General features: G+C 49.6%; 2 protein-coding genes across 2 annotated transcripts in view; both read right to left on the minus strand.

The window, feature by feature from the left end:
- Positions 1–343, minus strand: part of SEC14L5 (SEC14 like lipid binding 5) — a 39,709-nt gene extending 39,366 nt beyond the window's left edge. The window contains exon 1 of the mRNA XM_017808730.1: positions 272–343. The gene's annotated coding sequence lies outside the window, so the exon portion shown is untranslated. The remainder of the gene's footprint in view (positions 1–271) is intronic.
- A 5,700-nt stretch (positions 344–6,043) lies between these two features.
- LOC108494336 (syntaxin-binding protein 4-like) overlaps positions 6,044–23,418 on the minus strand; it is a 38,748-nt gene continuing 21,373 nt past the window's right edge. Inside the window, exons 9-22 of the mRNA XM_017808727.1 lie at positions 23,276–23,382; positions 22,340–22,493; positions 20,721–20,793; positions 17,657–17,754; positions 15,834–15,930; positions 13,693–13,820; positions 13,134–13,226; positions 12,536–12,601; positions 12,251–12,439; positions 11,685–11,801; positions 10,389–10,438; positions 9,410–9,540; positions 8,101–8,158; positions 6,044–7,340 (exon numbers count right to left, since the gene is read on the minus strand). Of these exons, the coding sequence (XP_017664216.1) occupies positions 7,238–7,340; positions 8,101–8,158; positions 9,410–9,540; positions 10,389–10,438; positions 11,685–11,801; positions 12,251–12,439; positions 12,536–12,601; positions 13,134–13,226; positions 13,693–13,820; positions 15,834–15,930; positions 17,657–17,754; positions 20,721–20,793; positions 22,340–22,493; positions 23,276–23,382 (1,464 nt within the window). The 3' untranslated portion in view covers positions 6,044–7,237. The remainder of the gene's footprint in view (positions 7,341–8,100; positions 8,159–9,409; positions 9,541–10,388; positions 10,439–11,684; positions 11,802–12,250; positions 12,440–12,535; positions 12,602–13,133; positions 13,227–13,692; positions 13,821–15,833; positions 15,931–17,656; positions 17,755–20,720; positions 20,794–22,339; positions 22,494–23,275; positions 23,383–23,418) is intronic.

Here is a 23,418-nt window from a genome sequence, read left to right on the forward strand (position 1 = left end):
CCCCACATCCCACACCCTATATCCTATATCCCATACTCCACACGCTATACCCCATACCCCACATCCCACACCCTATATCCTATATCCCATACTCCACACGCTATATCCCATACCCCACATCCCACACCCTATATCCTATATCCCATACTCCACACGCTATATCCCATACCCCATATCCCACATCCCACACCCTATATCCCATACCCCATATCCCACACCCCATATCCATTCCCATCTCCCATACCCCATATCCATGCCCCACATCCCATACCTCCCTCCTCGCCCGGTCCCGCTCCCTCACGGCGGTGCCGCCCCAGCCCGGCCGGTCCCGCTCCCGCGGCTCCCTCGGCCCCGCCCGCCCCGGCCCCGCCCCCCACAGGCCCCGCCCCCTGCCCCGCCCCCGCCGGGCGCTGTCCATTGTGCTGCGGGGGGGGCGCGGGGAGGCCCCGCCCCCGCGCACGTGCGCGCCCCTCCCCCGCCCCTCCCCCCGCCTTGCCCGTGAGGCGCGGGCGGGTCCGGCCGTGAGGGGGGAGCGGGGACCCTGTGCCAGGGGAGAATTCCTTCCTAATATCCCATCTAACCCTGCCCTCTGGCAGTGGGAAGCCATTCCCCCTTGGCCTGTTCCTCCAGGCCCTTGTCCCAAGTCCCTCTCCAGCTCTCCTGGAGCCCCTTTAGGCCCTGGAAGGGGCTCTCAGGTCTCCCTGGAGCCTTCTCTTCTCCAGGTGAACCCCCCCAGCTCTCCCAGCCTGGCTCCAGATGCTCCAGCCCTTGGAGAATCTCCGTGAGCTCCTCTGGACTCGCTCCAGCAGCTTCCTGTGCTGAGGACCCCAGACCTGGACATGTGTCCAAATGGGGTCTTGTAAGAGCAGAGAGGAAGAATAACGAGAGGGAGTGTGATGAGCTCACCCCATCCTGCAGAGTGGTCAAGGCCCCAAGGCTGCCAGAGCTCAAGGAGCACTTAGATAATGCTTTCATGGACAGGGCGGGATTGTTGGAGTGTCCTGGGCAGGCCCAGAGGTTGGACTCAATGATCCTTGTGGGTCCCTTCCAACTCGGCATATTCCATGATTCTGTGGTTCTTCCCAAACTGGCACCTGCCCTTGAGGAGGAACCTGCTCAGGTCAGAGGAGGCAGAGCCACAGCTCCCAAACAGGACCTAATCCCACTAATCACAATCAGCCCTTCATGAACAAAGATGCTGCTCACCTCAGCCCTTAATGCCATCAGTGCAGTGTATTGTTTGATTTATTACGTGACTATAAACTCACACTTTCTGCAAAGATTCCCATAACTCAAATCTCCAACGAGGTACAAGGGGGAGGGATGTAGAGAAGGACACTGGGATGCATCCTCACTTCTCAGCCTCCTCCTCTCTCACCATCTCTGAAAATCTGTACGTTGGCTCATGAGCCTTGGGGACATTGTCCTTGCCCTGTGCTTGGGGGCACATGGTGAGTGGACCCTGTTTGTCAAGGCATGTGCTGGGGAAAGAGGCTGTGGCAGAGAGTTGTTACCATCCAGGGATGACCCTTAAGGACATGGCTCTGTGGAGGAAACGATGCCCAGGCTGGAGAACTTTGGGGTGGCAGAGAGAGCTGCTGGGCAGGCACAGGAGGGGCATGTGGCACTAAGAGTGGGGAAGGAGAGGGAGACCAGCTTGTGTGTGTTTTGTACCTTCAAAGCCTCCTTTCAGGATCTCCCTAGGAACCAGGTGCTACTTTGCCTCATGTTATTGAAGTAAATGACAGTTACTGCTGCTTTGTCTTTTCCTATCTCCTTATCACTTCCAGCTGTAGAGCATCCCCTTATCTGGGGGCATTTCAGGAAGCTGTGGTTCTATTTCTGATCAGCAGCATTTCCTGAAATGTTCTGCTATCTCAGACTGAGGAGCCTAGCCCTGACACTGCTCTGAAAACAATGAACTCACAGACCGTCAAAGCTCCCAAAGCTGCAGCCTGTGGACTCAGAGCACTTTTCCTAAAGGCCTTTGCACAACAGCTGGGCATTAAAAACCACAAAGTTACCCCAGACCTGCAACATCTACGTTTACTTTATACATAAACATTCTGAATATATAAATATATTTATTGATAAATGTTCTGAATTTCCCATTCAGAATGGAACTTTTTTTTCCAAAGATGATATATTTCTCTCCCGTTTCTTTTTCACTGTAAATTTTCTCAGAGAAAACAGGAGGAAACCCCCCATTATTTCCATCCTCTTGCTCCAAAACTTACACCAACCCATAACCACTTTGTGCCTTAGTTGTGGTAGTTTTCCTTTTGTTCTAGTCATAAAAACTGGATGAGATTTTGATGAGTCCCATCCTGTCCTTTTCTCTGCTGGGCAGCCCTGACTGTAATTCCCATTTTCCAACATTTATTTTCTCCTGCTGCCAAAAGGTCACCTTGGCATCTTCCAGTGTCAGTCACCTTTTTCCCTGATGCAAAGCCAACTTTCCACAGCATTCCCAAGGGCCTTGAAGTCTCTGGCTGTCCTTCCCCCTACCAGGACTGGGTTCTTGCCTCAAGGGCTGGCACTGACCCTCAGTATTTCTCATGGGAGCTGCTCAGAAAGAAGTTCTCACCCCACAGCAGCCCAGCCCAGGAACTGCTGCCAGTCCTGCAGTTAGAAAGGAGAAGGTCTTCCAGGAAGGACATCTGGTCTGGAGATATCATTCAGTCTTCACTTCCCCCATTACCAAGGGCTTTTCACCGCAAACTCTCTTTGTCTAAGCATTTATACCTCATCTGTTGGCATAAATTTAAAAAATTCAAGCAAGTCGGTACATCACATGCAGAGAAAACTTGTAGGGATTGTTCATGGTGTTGTAATTCCTAATTATATTATTATGAAAACCCCGGAAGAAGCTGCAGAGGAGGTTTGGGGCAACGCTGCAGTCAGTGAGGCCAGAAAACTGTGTGGTCTGTCATGGAGGTGCTGGGGCAGACTCGGCCCTGAGCAGGAGAAAGAGCCCCCCGACCCCTGAGGAAAAGCAGAAGAGGAAAGGCAGTATCACACCACCAGCCCGGCCCTTCCTGCATCATCACACTGAGGAGGTGCTTTCCAGCCCCTTTCACACGTGTTCAACAACCCTGAGAAAATCAGCACTGTTAAATCATTAAAGAGCCTCTTTAAAAATTCAGCAGCTGAGTTCACCTGCTTTTTAGAGCCATCTTTAAAGCAGCGTGGAAGTGGATTCCCACTCTCTAAAGCTGGGCTTCAGTCCAGGTGTCACTGAGTGGAGCTGGGAGAAAGAGGAGACTCTGGAGCTCCAGCGTTGGGAGTACACACACCAGCCCACTCCACTGCAGTGTTCAGGGATGGATTTCACCTTCACACCTCTCTAGAGAAACCTTTAGCACTTAACTTCGCTCTGTTTCACCAAAGCTAAGCAAAAGTTGGATCTGTTGTTTTGAGAGCCAGCAAAAGTTGAAATATTGAGGCTTTCTTCACTTTCTTCTCTGAAAACACAGATCAGCAGTACCTGATCCCACACCACTCACAGATCCTCTTGTGCCTCTTGTCCCCTCACATCCTATGGGTCCCCAGGGCTTTGTCTTCCCCTGATACTCTCAGTCCCATTTATTTTCTGGTGCAAAACAGGGCTGAAGTGAACTGCCCAAGGTCACACAGTGAGATGGCAGAGATCACTGATTGGGACGAAACTGGAGACCTAAGGAGCTCAAGCCCAGCACATTTAGAGCAGATTGGGTTACCTTGCCCACGGGACTGCGGATAAACAGTGTGTTAATGGTCCTCTGCTACATTCACCTTTCAACACATCCTGAGGTGACTCCCTGCTCCTCCTTCACTTTTTTGCAGCTGTTAAAACAGATACCCGAATCTTGTTTTGGTTTATTGTGTGAGGAAGAGAGGTCCCCCAACCTGCAACCCACCAATAGTTAAGAACTGAATTTCTCTTTGCATAAGAAAAATACAAAATAAACCCATCACATCACTGATGGTTAACCCCCAAATCTTCCAGCTCAACATCTGACCCTGCTGATGCTCTTTAAATGCATCTTTATGAGTTTATCACATGGGATGTGTTGAACATGCTTGGTTATTTCTGTTTACGGGGACTCTGCATTTTCTCACATAGATCACAAAATATTTGCCATTTTCCATCTTATCATAGAGTCCCAGAATTGTTTGTGTTGGAAGGGACCTTAAAGATCATCCAGTTCCACCCTCTGCCGTGGGCAGGGACACCTTCCACTAGCCCAGGTTGCTCCAAGCCCCATCCAACCTGGCCTTGGACACTCCCAGGGATGGGGCAGCCACAGCTTCTCTGGGCAACCTGTGCCAGGGCCTCCCCACCCTCACAGGGAAGAATTTCTTCCCAATATCCCATCTAACCCTTCTCTCTTTCAGTTTTAATCCATTCCCCCTTGTCCTGTCACTACATACTCTTGTGAAAAATCCCTCTGCATCTTTCCTGTAGGCTCCCTTCAGGTACTGGGAGGCCACTCAGGATGATCTGATACCATGCAGGACTCGTTTTTATCACAAATACTCCTCCTCATTTCTGTGCAGTCACGCTGGGACCCTCTGAGACAGATACTCTGAGACAAACACAGCACATTGCGACAGCAGCACATCTCCACAGCCTTACAAGCAAGCTAAAATATTGCAAATGAATTCAGAATTCAGGTCCCTTGCAGTGCTAGACAGGCCCTGTGTAAATAAAACACATCCTGTTCAGTGACGTGATCTGTGACTTCTCCTCGCGTGCTGTTTGTTCCTTTAGTGTTTCCCCTTTTGCCTCTTGGTAGCTCTGTGTCCTCACAGCCTTGTGTCAGCCTTGAGTTCTGCCTAATTCCACTTGCCTGCGAGTAAAGCATGACACAGGTTTGTTATTCTGGGTCACTGGAATCAGCATCACCTCCAGGAGCAGAGTGCTCAGCAGAGCTTAGCTCTGAGCATTGCTCTGCGAAGGTAGTGGTTGGTAACAACGCTATTAATAGAGAGCAGAAAGTTTTCTGTGCTCGAAGCAAAGGCAAAAGGAACACGATAAATTCAAAGAAAATATTGGAAACCAGATAAGAAATATGAAAGCTTTGGAAAGCACACAGTGCTTGATCCTCACTCCACACGAGGGTCTCCAGTGGCTGATGGGAACATGGAGGATTTCTTTTCCAGAGAGCACAGAACTGTCAGGGCTTTTGAAAAGGTTAATTTCTTCCTGGCTCCTTTGCTGACAGACTCCTCAGGAGACCCCAAAGCCAGCGGCCTTGGGGCAGCATCCTGTTGTTTTCACCCCTTGCCAGGTGCCAGCACCACCTGCATGGTGCCTGTCTCATCCAAGCCCTCACCCACTGGGATGCTTTGATACAAAGTCTTCTTTCTTGGGACGTTCAAATGCAGATCACTTGACTATGGAAGCAGCGTCAAGGATATTCTCTTTTGCATCATGTAACTGGTCCCTGCTGGGACGGGACTGGGCTGTGCCTTTCCAGCACTCAGGGAGGTGGAGTTCAATAATTGTATTTTGAGAAAATTCCATGATTCTCACAGTTGGTATTACAACTTCTGTTCATTTCCGCAAGATTTAAGTTCAACCTGAACAGTTCTGTTTCCCTCATAACTCCTCCCTTTTCTACCAAGTGTCTCAAGTGCCGTTGGGTGGACGGAATGACACAGCACAGCCCTGCTACTTCCCAAAATCTTGTTGGCGCTGTTCCCTGCCGAGGGCGAGCAGTGGCCAGAGACATCTCCCAGGATGCAGCTCCCGGCTAAATGCTTTTGAAGACACACTGCCAGGAGCACATTGGGATCTGCCCCAGGGGAACTCGAGGTGTTTTTCTGGAGTCAGGGTACACCAAACTGGTGAGACTAGATTTTGCTCTGTGCACCTCTTACCTGTCTGCATAACACAGGGGGTGAGAACAAAGCCATAGGGCCAAACCCACAGGTAACACCAGTATTTACTATCATTCCATCGAAGCAGAGAGCACTGGGGAATGAGTTATTAAACATAAGGTATCCCAAGATGAATATTTTTTGAAAGTATCTTCTCCCTGGGAATATTCCTTGTGAGTGGTCCAAAGAATTATGTGTCCTTTTGAAAGAAGTCCTTTAAATTATATCCCAAGGCATGGATTCACAAGATTTATTTGCTTTAAGCTATGAAATTAAGTTTAACCAACATTTCAGACTGGTTATTTATGGGATATATTCCATCACACACTTACTGGTTTAGCAGTGCAGTGATATCCCCAAGTGCAGTAGATACTGGTGAGGGTCATGATTTTTCCTAAGCCTTTAATTTAGGCTATAAAGGATCCACATGCTTTGAACCCCCACAAAGGAGATTTGAAGTAATCTTAACAAATTATTTGTAAAAGCCAGATTGCACCCCATTTCCCTGCAGCTTCTCAATGCATCTCACTAGGAGCTGCCAAAATCAGAGGGAGGAAAAATGGACTCAGGCTGTGTCTTTGTCTCAGAGACTCTGAACACAACCACTGCAATCACAGCCCAGAGAGCAAACACCTTTGAGAAGTGTTTCCATTTTATTTTCCGTTCATCTCAGATCTGTGCCCCATTAACTGCCCTCTCACAGTGCAGTCTTGCATCATGTGTATCTCATTTCTCAGTGACACCGTGGACCTTTACTGAGCTATGTTCACTATGTCCACGATGTCCCCTCTCACATTCCGGGACGGTGTCCGTTGTCACTGGACCGTCCCGCTGGATATCTCTGCGCTCTTGGTCCAACAACTGGCTGAGATGGTGCTTTCCTCTTCAAGCATTGCAGATGGGATAAGCTATACAAAAAGAATAAAAAGAGCAGTACCTATCCCAAGACAGCTAGGACGCTACAGATTAAGCTGCTTTGATTACAGTCACTAAATAGACTTTGGTTTTCCATCTGAAATACCAAAAGGAGTCTGTTGGAGACCCCTGAGTCCCTCAGGAGAGTTCATGCTCCTCTTACTACCCAGAATACAAGCTCTAAAAGGCTGCCACTGAAATCCAGGCCCCTGGAGCCTCTTGAGAATACTTTTCCTATAAAGCTGCAGAACCGTGAGCAAATAGCCTTGTATGATAACTCGGAGGTAGACGCGCAGGGGAGGTCGCTGAAAAAGTCTTGGAGAGTGAGGAAGAGTTAATCTCATGTCAGGAAGCTTGTTCTCAGTCTGCTTTGCCTGGAGAGGTGCCCATGGGGTGTCCTTCCCATCTCCCAGCGCAGCAGCACCTGTGGTGTGAGCACGACCAAGCTGTGGGACATTTATGTCGGCTTCTTCGGCAGCTCCGCTGGACTCGGTGGCTGTGGTTCATCACTCTTGGTCTGGCTCGCAGGAGGGGGCCACGTGGTCTTCTGATGGAGGTGGCTGAAGAGGAGAAATAGGGGTTAGGTGGTCTGGGAGGAGGACACAGAGGACAATGCGAAGACAGCACTGGTTACTTGGGAAAGAAGAGGAGGCCACGGATCTTGCCTGGCTAGTGGTCTGTGCTGGCCATCTGTCTTGTCTGAAAATGCTTTTTATAACCTTGAAATTGTGGTTTTCAAATGTCTATTTTGTACCTAACTGAAGAACTGTGCTGGCAAGTCTTCAGTTTGAGCTAAGGTGATCAGCTCAGACAGTAGTAGGAGACATTTAGGTCTTAAAGTGCCCTTTCAGCAGATAACTTTAGGATACAGCTCTGTTAAATATAAGCCATTTAAGAGGTTTTAGGGAAATTTAAGGTTCAAACAAAACCATGTCATCCTGCTCTCCTTGGCCAGGGCTTGACAGCATCCTGATACCATAGCATAAAAGATTAACACGTTCAGTGATGATTTTTCCCTCATGCACTATAAAAATGCCAGCTAGACAAGCCACAGAGCCACAAATCCCCATCTGGCCTGAAGGAATAACAACATTTTAGAAAACAAAAGAGAGATCCAGGAATTCACAGCATCCTTCACTGTACAGGGCAGGAAGTCTCTTGCTGTCTAGAAAGGGATGTATTTCTCTGACATGGCATCTGGAGGCCTCTATCTGATCAAAAGTTGTCAAGCAACAGTTTTGATTTAAAAACCGAACAAACAAAACAGGAATTTTTAGTATGTGCGTTGTCAAAATTACAGACCAGGGTTCTGACACCTACTCCTTGTAATTTGGGATTCCTTCAGCAGGCAGGCACTGGTCCTTGTCCCATGGCAGAGCTGCAAATGGAAGCACACAGCCAAGTGTAAGTGAAGGGTTAGAAAGCATGCCCAGTGTGCTGCTACATTATGATAATTCCCCTTTAAATGAGGCAGGAACTCAGAAAATGCTGACACACTCATATGTCAGAGGTGCTCCTGAAAGGCTACAATTATTTCCCTGAGAGAAATCCAGTGCTGGGCCATGGCCACGTTGAGTTGGTGAAGAGCATCAAAGAGCAAAGACTGGGCACCTGTTTGGGGCTGTTTGCTCACCTGGTCATGACACAGAGGAGATCAGAAACTCATTTGGTGTGGAAGGAGACAAGTGGGGCCAAATAACTGCTGCCAAGAATTGTTTATGGCTCATGGACTAGCTCAGAGTCCCAGTCTAGGGAAGTTAATCCAGACTCCCATGGAGCTGGATGGCTTTTCTCTGATTTTCTCATCAGTGTGCCTGGTTTCTACGCCAAGGAAATGGGGAGCTGACTGTTCCCTCTGCTCAGCATCGCTGCAACCAGACCTGGATGGCACAAGGAAGGGTTGGATCCCTAGTTCAAAGCTATTGGAAAACTGGATGGGGTCCAGCAGTGGGAGCCCCAGGGCTCATTACCTGCAAGGAGAGGCTGGGGAGGGCTGAGGGAGCTGGGTGTGTCTAACCTGGCAAAGAGGAGGCCGAGAGGCCACAGCACTGCCTCTGCAGGGGCAGTGAGAAGGATGCTGGAGCCAAGCTGTTCTTGGCAGTGCAGACACTGTAACTGGGGGCAGTGGCCACATTCTGCCCTGGGGCAGTTCAGGCTGGGTGCTGGGAAAACCTTCCTCAGTGAAGGAACACATCATCCTGGAAGGCTGTGGATCAACACCCTGGGAGGCTGAACTAAAGCTGGCTAAACCACTGCAGATCCCATCTAGTGGGGTGGTCCTACCTGGGGCAGAAGATTTGACTCCTGATCTCCAGCAGTCCCTTCCAACCAGCATTTCTATGATTCTGTGAAACCACCCTCCTTCCTGATATTTTTTTTTCACTTTCCTGTGGGCTTGAGCACAAGTGGCACCTTTGACTCCTTACCCTGCAAGTCTGCATTTCAGATTCCGAGATGAGTCACATGGATACAGGGAGGGCAATTCCATCTCTGTTTGCATGAGACAATCAGGTACATGTATGGGAGGTATGGCAAGAGTTGTGGAACGTGGTGCAAACTGTCCCTGACACTGACAGACATCCCTGAGACCTGCTTGGATTCAGGTTTCTCCAGTGAATTTAGTGCTTACCATCCTTGCTGGAGAGGATTGGTGCTAACAGTTCTTTAGCTTCTGACAGCAAGAGGTCAACAAGATCTGAAGATGGAAGAGATGTGTCTGAGACTGCGTCTGTTTTATCCTCTTCTGTTGCATTGTTGACGCTTATAAATATGGAAAGTGCCATCAATACTTCTGTCATGGAAGGGTCATTGAAAATCCTGGCCAGCCTCTCATGAGGGATGTGCTACATAAATTCTGGGTGTTCAGGGGGGATTGCATCTCAACCCCTCAGCAGCATGGGAGACTCTCTGTTAGACAGACTTGCACTGTTTTGTTACAGACAGATATCAAAGTATTCTTTAGAATTTCTCTAAAGTATTTTCCCCTCATTACATTAGAAATAACCATCCTGGACACTTAAAAACTGTTCTCCATCCTTCTTAAAACATGTTTTTTTTAAAGGGGCTGGTCATTATCCATGGACAGTGAGCTTTCAATGATTTAATCTGTTAAAAACACACAGAGAGTTGTCATACATTTATTCCCACATGGTAGGACATAGGTTCAGGCTGGGGGGGAGTCCAGGAGCCTGAGATCTATTTCTGCAGCCATTCATGCAGTTGAGAGCCATGTGAAGCTCTTTGCTTACACTCATCTACTGTAACTGCTGATAAATAAGGATATGTGCTCCTGGAGACAAAACCTGGTTTATGTGTGGAAAAGCAGGTGGGTCAAAATTCTGAAACAACCTTCTTAAGGTCTCTGCTAACAAAGCAACTTAACCAGAGCAGTGTTTCAGCAACTCACTCCCCAAAAAAGCCTGAACAGAGGCCAACCCCCCCCAGCACCAACCCACCAGCAGCCCCCAGATCATCCTTCTCCCATAGTTTCACTTCCAAAGCGTGTTTAGAAACTCTGGGTAGGTTACATGTGAAGCACCTTCCCCTGAGAAAGGTCAGAAAAGGACATTTCATGTTGCTGTTCACCATTCCCAGGAGCCATCTCCTACCTTTTCTCATCTGGTAAATGACTGGGTGTGCTCAGGACCTTGTGAACGTTCTGCCATGCAACAAAAAAAAAAAAAAAAAAAAAAAAAAAAAAAAAAAAAAAAAAAAAAAAAAAAGAAAGAAAAAAAAGAAAAAAAGAGATTTCAAACTTGTAGGACTGAATAATTCCTGAGAACAAACCCCATGGGTTTTTCCTGATGATCAGATTTAATATGACAGTAATCAGCTTCTGCTTATTCATTGCCCTTGAAGGGAATATCTCAAGGCCTTTTGCAGCTCAGGCAACATTTGCAGCCTATGCAAATCCACAGACACATCTGAATTCTGCATTTTAATGCCAGTGCTAAAATACATGAAATGCAACACAAAAATCCTCTTCCAAAGAACATTTTTGCAGGCTATATTTCAGCAAGCCTTGATCACTGCTGTCAGCAATCCCTGGATTCTGGGTTGTACCTGCACGTGTAAGCTCTCATTACATACATGGGTCATGACTTCCCAGACACTACTGAGGGGTGGATGAAAAAGGGAGATATTTTGGTCCAGTGCTCAAAATCCTGTGATGTTTGACCCTGGGGTCAAGTTAAATACATTTCCAAAGTCTGCCCCCAAACTGCACAGGCTCCAGCATGTAGTGCTGCCCGTCTGGAGGCATTTTAATTCTTCCTTCTCTGGAGCAGAGGATACAGCATCTACATTGCCTTTTGCTCCACTGTTTCCTCTTGATTTGAAGAGCTCTTGGGACAGACCACTAGAAGCCACAGCAGATACACTGAGTATTAGAGCCTCTCATACTGGCCAGTTTACTGATTACACACACTGGTATTCCCAGTACAGTGAGGGAAGTGGAAGAACAGCCCATTAAAAGACTAAACCAATTGTGTGGGGGATTTTTCAGGAAATCTGGGGTTGGGGGGAAGCACTGGAAGAACAAAACCACTCTTCAAGTTTGTAGAGAAGCAACCAGCAGCTCTACCCAGGGAAGGTTTGCAGGGATGATTTCAACAGCAGAGCTCCTGGAACAGCCTCAACCAGAACATCCCGGTGGGGCTGGTGAGCCAGGGAGAGCAGAGCCACCAGCAAAACCTGCCCCACAGAGCTGACATCGCTCTTAGGGATGTGAAGATATATGAGTTCATCCCCTGGTTCCTCAGCCAACAGACAGTGTCTTTTTAGGGTGAGGTAGGAAAAAAAAAACCCTCTTGCTTATGGAGCAGGAAGTTCATTGGACTTGCAAAGTCCCCCTTGAGGTGGGAGGCTGCAGGATGGCACAGCACCGAGGTGGCTCCACACCTCACCTGCACAAACAGGAGCAGTTTCCTATTGCAGATCTCCAGGCGCTTCCGGGAGACTTCTGATTTCCGTAACTGGCCATCAGCCAGGGACAGCTGCCTCTTCAGCTCCAGGATGTCCTCCTGACACAGGGACACAGAAGGAAGAGAGAGGTGGTGGTGATGCTGCAGCCTTGGCTTTTGGAAGCACCAATTTATGACATTTGCTACACACAAAAGCAGTGTCCTTTGGGAAGGGACAGTGGGAATGATGCAAATTATAACACGGACCCAGAGAGCATGTTGGCCCTGGGGTCACACACAACAAATGATCTATGTGCTATTTCATTTTCTCCTGTATAAAAAGAAGGAGGGGAACCTTAGTTCTGGCTGCCCTGTCCCTGGAAGTGTTCAAGGCGAGGTCAGATGGGGGTCTGAGCAACCTGGTCTTGTGGAAGGTGTCCCTGCCCACGGCAGGGGGGAATGAGATGAGCTTCAAGGCTCCTTCCAGCCCAAACCATTCCATGATTCTCTGAACCCACAGAAGGGTCTGTAAGGTTGTGGGGCTTTCCCAGGCTGGGGGTTTGCATTACCTCTATTTCAGAGACGTGTTTTGCTTTCTTCCCTGCCAGCTGCATCTTCAGTTCTGCAATTTCAGCTTCCAGCAAGTGGATCACTTCCTCGTAGTCCTGCTCGGCGCTGTGGGCCTGTCTCTGCACCACCTCGGCCATCTGCAGCTTGTTGTGCAGCGTCCGGTTCTCGGAGAGGAACCCCAGAGCTTTCTGGAAGCAGTGAGGAGTTCTGGTGAACTCACCACATCCCCCTCAGCTGCCAGCCACCAAACTCATCCTAAGGGCCCCAGAAACCCCTTCACTAACCTGGTTCAGCCTCTGAAGCTCATCTTCCATTGACTTCTTGCTGTTCTCCACCTCTTTCAGGAGAGACTACAGCAAATATTTTCACTGGGTTAGCAGCAACAAGTGACAGGATGTTCTCTAGAAAATGCCCTGGTCTTGTAGCCCCTACCCACCAGAATATTATTTTACAGAGGGAGTTCTGTGCACTCTCCCTGTCACAGGGAAAACTTTTTTGGCCTGTGAACTGCAGGTCTGCAGAACCCCCCTTGGACACAAGCATGGTGCTGACAGCCTCACTGGGGATCTGCAGCCAAGAGAGGGTGGGAGCCCAGGTGGTTCCTTCTGTTTATCATGGACTTGAATGACTCGTGAGGCACTCTTTGGTATTTTTAAATATATTAATTCTTCTAAGAAGGGACTGCAGACTTTGAGTACAAATAAGGTTTTGTTTGAAGTTGAGAGTGAGAAAGAGGCAATTAAGGAGAGCAGAGGGTGAGAGGCTCCTTTGTGACAAGGAATGCACAGAATGCAAACTGACGACTCCTCAAGAGGAACAGGCCACCCCATTACCCCCGTGGACAACCTCGACAGAAGGCCCCAGCCAGGAAAGCTGCTCCACCTTTAGCCGTCGGACTTCGTGCCGCAGATCCGTCATCTCCAGCTGCAGCTGCTCCAGGTCCTCGTTGCCATTGCAGTTGAGAGAGTCAAAGGTCTGCAAGGAGAGGGACAGACTCATCACACATCCAATCCAAACCACTTCAAGAAGGAGTCAGCGTTTTTATGCAAAAGATAAAAATGCACATTAAATATTTCAACACCAGGGGTTTTTTTCACGCCACAGGATTTCACTCTCTGATCCCTGTCATTGTTCAATAGTTGTCTTAGAGTGAATTTTCATTTTGTGAACCAAATGAAAATAGCTAATATTGATTAATTACGACTATTTTTCCTTCTGCATCACTGCCAAGCTGCTTCCTCATATTATCCCATAGATGTTATTATTTCCTTATTAAAAATGAGTAGTTTGAGGTCTTTTATAGAATTTCCTATAATCAAAATGATTAATGCATAGTTCTGCCTTCTCTTTATAACTCTAGGACAATCAGAAAATGGCAATTTAGCTTTTCCCATCTCAGAATTCCATGGGTTTCACAAAGAAGAGCTTTGGACTGACTGACCGGGGAGTGAAAAGCTGATGTATCCAGCAAATTGGCCACTTCGTGCTGTGTGAAGAGCATGGAGTTGGAATCCAGACCAGCCTCGTCCAGCTCCTCCTGCATCAGATCCCTGAGTGCTTGGAGAACATCTGTGAGAAACAAGAGTTTTTACCAGGCTAAAAGAGAAAAGTGTTTTGTGTTAGGAGAAGATGCTACTGACTTTGGGGCACCACTGATGCCAATCAGAGAGGGTTTGGAGATGCCAAACAGTCCTCTCTAACACTCCCGGGTTCCTCAGCAATCCCATCAAGCTTAAATGAGTTGTTGGCAATCTTTATCAGACTCTTGTTTCTTATCCAATTGAAAAAAACTACTTTTAAAACCCAAAAAACCCCAGACATTTTCAGAGGGGAATTTTCATGATTGTGGTTCTGGGAGTTTTAAAACTTTAAGCCAAACCTACATTTCCCTGACCTGCACCTGCCTCCTGCTGCCATTTCTCATGTTGCTGATTTAAACAAAAAGTCAACTCGGTGAGTTCAGCACTTAGAAAAGGTGTTAAATTGACAAGTCTGAAAATCCAGATTCATTTTGCTTTCAGATGTGAAAGAAAGCACGACAAGAGGGGCTGTGTGGGACAGATGGGAGCCATCAGGGAGGTGGCACCTGAATCCCAGAGCCTCCAGTCACAGAATCACAGAATCATGGAATGGCTTGGGCTGGAAGGGACCTTAAAGATCATCCCATTCCACCCCCTGCCATGGGCAGGGACACCTTCCACTAGCCCAGGTTGCTCCAAGCCCCGTCCAACCTGGCCTTGGACACTTCCAGGGATCCAGGGGCAGCCACAGCTTCTCCGGGCAACCTGTGCCAGGGCCTCACCACCCTCACAGCCAACAATTCCTTCCCAATATCCCATCTAACCCTGCCCTCTGGCAGTGGGAAGCCATTCCTCCTTGTCCTGTCCCTCCAGGTCCTTGTCCCAAGTCCCTCTCCAGCTCTCCTGGAGCCCCTTTAGGCCCTGGAAGGGGCTCTCAGGTCTCCCTGGAGCCTTCTCTTCTCCAGGTGAACCCCCCCAGCTCCCAGCCTGGCTCCAGAGCAGAGGGGCTCCAGCCCTTGGAGCATCTCCGTGGCCTCCTCTGCACTCACTCCAACAGCTCCACATCCTTGTGCTGTTGGTTCCCCCATATCCTGAGGCAGCTCTGCAGGGGGGTCTCACCTGAGGGGGCAGAGGGGCAGAATTCCCCCTCCCCTGCTGCCCACGCTGTGGGATCAGCCCAGGGCACGGGGGGTTTCTGGATCCCAGCACACACAGCCAGGGCATGTCCAGCCCCTCACCCACCAGCACCCCCAGATCCTTCTCCCAGAACTGCTCTCCATCCGTTCTCTGCCCAGCCTGGATTTGTGCTTGGCATTGCCCTGACCCAGGTGCAGAACCTTGCACTTGGCCTTGTTGAACCTCATGAGGTTTGCACAGGCCTCACGTGGTTTTGTGTCCCAGCCCCCGCTCTGCACAAAAACATTGGTCCAAGTTGCCTTGTGTCTGTTCTGTCTGGTGGGGACATTGCTGATGGCTTTGGATTTTTACTAAGAACCTTCTGGGGAGCAGACTTTGTGGGTCAGACATGCTCTGGCAGGTCACAGAAAGCAGAGCTGGCTTTTATTTTCTGTGTGTCCTCTGGTCAGCTCCTGCTAGGAAAGCTGGGATTTTAAGTGAGCCCTTGCAGCAACTTTTATTTTAGTCTGATTTTACATCTGATAGGACAAGGGGAATGGCTTTAAACTGAAAGAGAGTAGGTTTAGATTAGATGTTAAGAAGAAATCCTTCACTGTGAGGGTGGTGAGGCCCTGGCACAGGTTGCCCAGAGAAGCTGTGGCTGCCCCATCCCTGGAAGTGTCCAAGGCCAGGTTGGACAGGGCTTGGAGCAACCTGGTCTAGTGGAAGGTGTCCCTGCCCTTGGCAGGGGGTGGAATGAGATGGGCTTTAAGGTCCCTTCCAACCCAAACCACTCTGTGATTCTACCAAATGCCTTTTTTTGTGTTTGTGACTTTTCTTAACTGTTTTGAGGCTCCATCAGTGCCCAGGCAGGGTCTCACCTGCTGCCTCTCTCCTTTCTTATCTGCCAGCAAAGCTCCCCAAACCCAGCCCAGGTCCCGCTCACCTCCGTAGGCCACCGTCCCCTGCGAGTCCGTGGTCAGGCTCTGCCGCAACTGCCTCTTCTTCTCCTCGGTCACATCCAGGCCAAGATACCGCAGAACCTTGAGCAGAAACAAGGAGCCTTTAAAAAGAAAAATACTGGAAAAGCAACTCTTTGGAGTAAGCACTGGGAAGACACTTGGTGCTGGGTTTCTCCTGGAGGTGGCTCTCCAGAAGGCATCTCCCAGAGAAGCGGGCTTTGGTTGGGTTTCCAGTCTCTCCTTTCCTACATGTGTACAGAAATGTCTGTTCCTGAAGACAGGGACATGTTCACGTCCTTCCAAGAATGTTCTCTACAGACTGCAGTCAGATTTGCAGCTCTGATGAGCTGTCAGGGCTTTTATTCATAGCCAGTGGAGTTTAGCAAGGCTCATCTGGAAAAAGCTTGGCCTTTCTTCTCCTTTCTCTTGCTGCCTGGGAATTGTGTTTAGGACCAGGAAGATAAAAGCTCTTCTCAGAGTATTTCCCATGGTGAGAGGAGACATTCAAACATTTTGCTTCTCCGCTTCATCTTTTGCTCTCTCATTACTCCTGATGCCCTGACTTCTACTGATATTTATCAGTTGAACCCCAGGGCACCACAGAGAGCAGATAAACCTGTGCAAGCCGCACTTCACTGCGGGCGGCAGCGACTAAAAGCTTTTAAAGGACGAAGTGGAGCCCAGCAGACCCTGGGAAAGAGCTGGAATGAACCACTGCCCTGTCCCAGGCTGCACGCACAGCTCCTGCTCAGCTCCGAGCACGAGGCCCCCTGGGAAGGGGCGGGCGGTGAATCCTTGCTCACGTTTCCGTCAGGAGCGAGACCCCAAAGTGCGGGAGCCGGTCTGGTCTCTCATTGCTGCTCCTCTGCCCCCTGTGCAAGGCAGTGCTGCAGGCTCCCAGACCGGCTCCCGCACTTTGGGGTGCTGGGTGGCTTGGCCACCCCAAAACCACCTCAGGTTGTGCCTGTGGGTGTCACACCCCGACCCTGTCACCGCCGCAGTGCCCGTGTGTAACACGGGCTTTCGAAAGGCGAAACCCGGCGTCCCACTCCTCCTACCCAGAGGAGCTGCTTTGTACCCACGGCGGGCAGAGGTCGCTGCAAAATGCGGGCCTAAATCCCGCTTTAGGAGAATTAGGCAGGCTTAGAGGAGTTCCTGCCCTCCCGGGAGGTGGGAGCAGCCGAGGGCGAGCTCTGGGCCGCCGTCAGGTGGCAGCAGATGTTCGTCACATCGGGGCCACCGCGGGGTCCCCTGGCACCGAGGGACCCTGCACAAGGGACCCTGCTCCCGCTGCCCCCCTCCAACGCCAGCAGAACCCGGGGGGACGTGCACCCCAAACCAGACAGGGACACGGCCCCCCAGGCCACTCTGCCCTTCACCGGGTCTTGGTGAGCAAATGGGCAGCTCTGCTCTCTGCCCCTAGAGTGGGTTCTCCATAAAATGCTGACAGAATTAGCAGTTCTAGCTGGATCCTCGGTGACATGTCTCCTATCTCAGCCTCTCCTCGCCCCCACCAGGCTGCCCGTGGTCACCCCAGCAGCAACAGCAGCACCAAATATTTGTAGTCCAAGGGAGGTGTGAATGCCAGGAGAAGACTTCTGGAGCCCCCAGAGCACTGAGAAATAGCCAAGAGGAGACAAGGTGTGTCCAAATTCCCCTTTGGACACAGTCAGGATATTCCACTACTCCCTCTCCCTTTTTACCTTCAGAGGCTGGAGTCAACCTCCAGCACTCTCAGCTGAAGAGAGGAAGGGCTATTTCCTGCATAGCTCACCTTGCTTTGGGAAGAGGGACCCATTCTACTTACCAGTTCCAGTTTCCCATCCTTGAGCCGGATATGGGGATCCAGTGCTACTTTTGGTTTGGTGCCTGAAGCTGCTTTGTGATTAGGTGCTGAAGCAGGTGCTGAAAAATCAAAAATAAATGTTAATGGGGGAGCATTTGGTAGAAGAAAGAGATGTCTGCAAAGCAAACTTAGAACTCTGATTATATGAAATATTATGTGTGTGCAGCAGGACAAAAATCAAAGTTCAGGATTTATTGAATCCGGTTCTGAAAGGCTGAACTAGGCCACTCTTGGAAAGATAGAATATTGGGGCAAACCCTTCTGAAACTGGGTTTCTGCATGGTTTAAAAAGAGATGTTTCATCCATGGACCTTGGACTGCAAAAATAGCACTTTGGAAATTTCCAGTCACAGAGTTTTGTGGAGTCTTGGGGCCTGCAGTTGTGGTGAGCTGTGAAAAAAAAGAATTAAACAAAATCTGCCTGGTTCTCATCTGCTCTAACTGATTAAGCAAAACTGAAGCAATTCATGACACCCATGGGAATGGACAGATTAAAAGCAATGTGGAAAAACACCACTGCAAGATTTTTTCCCTCTTCAAGACTGCAAAAATCCTTTACCCCTTTTCCCCTCTGTTGGGCAGGCAGAGTGTTTTGGGTAGAAGGAGCCACATGCATGGTGAGGTGGCCACAAAGGGAGAAAGAGGCAGAAAGAGCAGCTGCTGTGCTGGGGAGAAGCTGTTGTGAGCTGGAAGATCCAGCTGGCTCAGCACTGCCAGCACTGCTGCACAGCTGAAAGGGTCTAGAGCAAAGCCCTGCCCCTCCACCCCTGGAGGGATCCTCACCTTTTCCATTGTGATCAGCCCTTGTCTGTAAGGAACCAGGATATTCCCTGGGAAAGCACTGCAGAAGGCATTGCCTGCTGGGGACAACCCACCAGAGTCCAGAAAGGTGCAGGATTGCTGTGCCTGCCCCTGCCCACCCTCAAACCCTCAGCCCAGGTGATAAAATTCCTTCTCATGCCAGTGGCCCAAGATTTGCCCAGGAAGCAATTCCTTCTGTCTGCCTGGGATCTGATTAACACCATGGGAAGCCCCTCTTTGCCAAGTAACTCCACTCCTCTGGAATCTCTGGAGCACTTCTCCCCACACCCTCCTGACCATCAGGGCAGGGCCCAGTGCAAGAGGAAGGAGCAGCAGAGGTGCTGCACAAATGTGATCCTCCCAATCCAAGGAGCCATCTACTCTGCCAGAGCTGGGAGCAGCAAGAGGTAACAACTGGGTTTGCTGGACTGGCCACCAACACTTCCCTCTCCAAGTTCAAGGGTGGAGCCATCCCCCTTCCCAGCTTGGCTAATCAGGATTAGCTCTGCGTGGCTTTGCTGTCAGCCCTGGACACGGAGATATCCAGGGCACCCACCAGGCACCCAGAGACCGGCAGGCACTGGCCCAGGCTCCAAGCCTGACTGCTGCTCTTTCAAAGCCAGTTGTCTGTTTTCATGGGTGGCAACACTGACACGAAGCCTCCTCAGAATTTCACAGTAAAAACCTGGTGGGATCAATCTCCCAGCTAAATCAGGCAGGGATTAGGTCACTGCTGTTGTTGGATTGCTCTGTCCCCGTCCCTGGCAGTGCTGACTCTCCGTGGTGGCCACCTGAGAGCCCACCTGACACCTGCAGGACCCTCAGGGCAAGGAGGACAGAGCAAATCCCTGTCCCAGGGCCTCTCCAGAGGAGCATGGAAGACAGAGCTAGAGCCTGTTGAGTTGCCCAAGGTGGCACAGGCACCCTGGAAGCAGAGCTGGCGCACACCCAGCCCAGCACCGGCTGCTCCATCTGCCACCGATCCCAGGTATGGACTAAACACGATTCACCTCCAGTGCTTGCTCTCAGCCTTCCAGATGGGAATTACAACAAGGCACAGGGATTTGTAAGCAGAGCCACTGCCCTGGCAGCGCGTGGGGAAGGATTTGAGGCTGCAAGAAGGATGGGCAGCACTTGCTGGAGGCTCATTGGCAAAGCCTATCTTTGCCTCGGGGCAGGAGAACATTCCTGTCACAGGGATATGGGGTATTTTGGTGGAGGTTGTCTCCCTGGGCTCTGGGTCACAGAGGTTATGGAGGTTTCCTGCCATTCCTAAGGGATCTGGGAAGCTGCAGGGTGATTTGAGTTCACCTCCACTGCTGCCACCCTGTTGGGTGAACAGAGTCGGTCCCTCCACAAAAGGTAAGAGCTCAGTAGACCCAGAGCAGGGAGAAAAAACACAGCATGAAAAATAAGCAAAAAGTGAAGTTTGGATGTAGAGAGGAGTCTGATTTAGTCACATCTAGCAGCCATTTCCCAGTTTGGCCGACTGAGGGCATCCTTACTGCCTGTTCAGCACCGGGGTTGGTGTGTATGTCACCACTGTCACTGCCTGGTGTTACACTGTGTGTCCGAGGACCCCCCATTCCCGTCAGAGGGAATGTGGCCTGTGATGGGACCTGCTGGATGTCTGACATGGGCAAAGGCACTGCTGCAAACGAACCAAAGGCTGAGAGGGGAAGAATTTATGAACTGTGAATACCTCAGTCCTCGAATGCCTTAGCAAAGTTTTGCTACTTTGGGCAAACATGGACATAGTTACTACTCGTTGAGTAAGCCAAGCTGCTGCCTTCCCTCTCTCTGAGCAGGCTGAGTCTCGTTATCACCCCATTAAATTCCACTACAGCAGTATAAACACTGATAAAAAACGTAGTGATAGGACAAGGGGGAATGGCTTCCCACTGCCAGAGGACGGGGTTAAATAGGATATTGGAAAGGAATTTTTCCCTGGGAGGGTGGGGAGGCCCTGGCACAGGTTGCCCAGAGAAGCTGTGGCTGCCCCATCCCTGGAAGTGTCCAAGGCCAGGTTGGACGGGGCTTGGAGCAACCTGGGCTAGTGGAAGGTGTCCCTGCCCATGGCAGGGGGTGGAATGAGATGAGCTTTAAGGTCCCTTCCAACCCAAAGTAGTCTGGTATTCTGTGATTTTATAATTTCATCATCCTGAGCTTGAGGAGCCACAGCTGTTTGTCCCCCACACAAGGAGAGTGGTTGAGGGACTCTTACCTGAGACCGTAAGCTCTGGTGGGCAAATGTCCGGTGACAAAGAAGGCACAGGAAAAGGATTTTCACGTCTATTCTAGAAAAACAAGACAAAATAGCACAGACAGTCGCTAAGAAGAATCTGCTGGTGTTAAAAAGAGCAGAAGATAGAGGTGTTCAAGAGAGAGCCACCCAGCTGGCCCACAGAAGGCACCACATGTGCAGATGGGCCAAAAGAGACTCCGGGGGTTTTCTGGGAGCATCTGGTACAGGAATGTTCCTGAGTCATCCCAAGACTTCTGGTCACACACAAACAAATCTGTCCTTAATGTAACTGTGACTGAGAGCTGATGCTGAATTTGGCCTCGTCTGGTTTCTGCACAGAGGTTCTCCCTAAAGCTCTGTGTCCAACCCACCAGTGAGGGCCTGAGTAATCTGACCACAGTAGGTGTAATATTTACCCCAAACACAAAATTACCACAGTGAGCTGTGGGTAAAGGATCCGACCATACCACTCAGCTACAGCTCTAGGGCCTGCTGCTGCTTTTCATAAGCACTTCCCAGCCTGGTACACCCAAAAGAAACACGCAGACGACATTTGTGCAAGTCTATGTCTCCACTGGGCTGGAAAGAGATGTTTTGTGAATGATCTTGTATGAAAGGAACATCCAGCTGGCCTCTTCCTTTTGCCAAAAAAACCCACTCTTTCCTCACTGTTTGCCTGCTTTTGCATTCAGACTGTACCTGTGAGTAAGAATTGTGTCTCAGATCTATCAAGGCTCCAATAAAATGAAATAAAATCAGACTTTTCAAAGGAAGGGTGTGGTTGCTACTTATGTCCACAGGTAGAAAATATTCTGGATTGCTGGGAAACAGGGGATTAAGTAGTTTGGTCCCAGAACTTTAAACTTTTTTCTTTAAAGGGGTTTTGTTATTTTGCTCACAGCCAAACAGACATGAGGGAAAGGAACGTCTAAAGGAAGCTTGTGAGGGAGAGAGCAGAGGGTACACCTGGCATGGCACCAGCCCAGGAGAGGAGCAACAAGTGCACAGAATCCAGACAGAGACCTAAAGAATCGTGAGGATTGTGTGTCCAAGCACACACAGCTGGAGCACTTGTCTCTGCCAACCCAACGTGGAGCTCGGCCTCCCAGGGGGAATGAGCCTGGCTTATCATTAGAGCAGTCAGGAGCAGCAATGGGCTGCGTAGGAACGCTCTGGATCCATCCTCATCAGAGGGCTTGAAGAATAAAGGGTTGTTCCTGCCTTTGGGTAGGAGCCAGCTTAGATCAAACTGACTCCAGAGATCCCTTCCAGCTCTGTGACTGGAGTGGAATGAGATGCAGGTTGCTATCCATAGAAGGGTTTTGTTTTTGAAAACCTGAGACTCCTGGAACAGGTCTGAATGCAGGCCCTGGAGATGAAATTCCTCTCATTACCTCCACAGATCCTTCTCTGTCTCAAACCCAAGAGAGAAGAAATTATTTCAAATTTAAAATACCTGCCTGTAAAACAGGGCCATGTGTATCAGTATTACAGACTTTCCACTGTCCCAAAATATTGCCAGGGAGTCCCTAAAGATGAATTTTCTGATCAAAGAAAGGTCACAGGATCTGTGCTGTGAGATATGAACTTCAGCCTACCTCTGGGGACCTCACGTGGACCTTGAGCCTGCAGGAGCTCAGGCCGTTTCCCACAGCCTTCGGAGGTGGTGATGGGATGTTGTTGTGCACTGACAGTCCAGGATGTAACCGTCCCCTTCCAGGAATAAAGGCCACTTCTGTGCTTCCCTCGTGTCTTAAACAAACAGCAAATACAGGACATCTTATTAACAAAACAAAAGGTACAAAGCTGCAGAACTTCCATGCCCTGGTTCTGTCTCCAGGGTAATCTCACTTAAGCCCGTGCAGCCTCCACCGGCGCAGCTGGATCTGCACCAGCTGTGTTCCATAGATTCATAGAATCATGGAATCATTAAGGTTGGAAAACACCTCTAAGATCATCAAGTCCAACCCTTAACCCATCACTGCCAAGACCACCACTAAACCATGCCCCCAAGTGCCACATTTACATGTTTTTTGAACACTGACAGAGACGGTGATTCCACTACTGCCCTGGGCAGCCTGTGCCAGGGCTTTACAACCCTTTCCATGAAGAAATTTTTCCTAATATCCAATCTAAACCTCCCCTGGCACAACTTGAGGCCTTTGTCTCTTTTTCCATCAGCTGTTACTTGGGAGAAGACACCGACACCCACCTGGCTCCACCCTCCTTTACAGATCAACAAGGTCTCTCCTGAGCCTCCTTTTTTATGGTTCTTTGAATTTCAGTTCTGTTGTAGAACTCTGCTGGGCAGTGATAGGAGATATTCACGAGGTCCAGAACATTTAGAAGGTCTGGATTACACTTCAGGATGACCCTCTCCTTCAAGATTTCCTTATGTGACCACCTATCAGGACCATCTCGAAGCATCATTTAAGACTAATGATGCTCTTGAAGACAAAGATGACATGAAGGGTTTCTGCCTAAGACTCAACAGCACCCTGATGATGACAACAGGAAATATGTTCTATGCCTACCTGAATTTGGCTTTTTCAATTATTTTTCTGGCCTCTTCATGTGTGCTGCCCACCAAAGAATCTCTGTTGATGGCGATTAGTTGGTCTCCAGGTCGGAGCCGACCATCCTAAACAAACAGGGAGAAAGACACAGCGTTGGGAAG

The sequence above is a fragment of the Lepidothrix coronata genome, unplaced genomic scaffold, assembly GCF_001604755.1.
Source record: "Lepidothrix coronata isolate B3197 unplaced genomic scaffold, Lepidothrix_coronata-1.0 Scaffold24, whole genome shotgun sequence".
Lineage (NCBI taxonomy): Eukaryota > Metazoa > Chordata > Aves > Passeriformes > Pipridae > Lepidothrix > Lepidothrix coronata.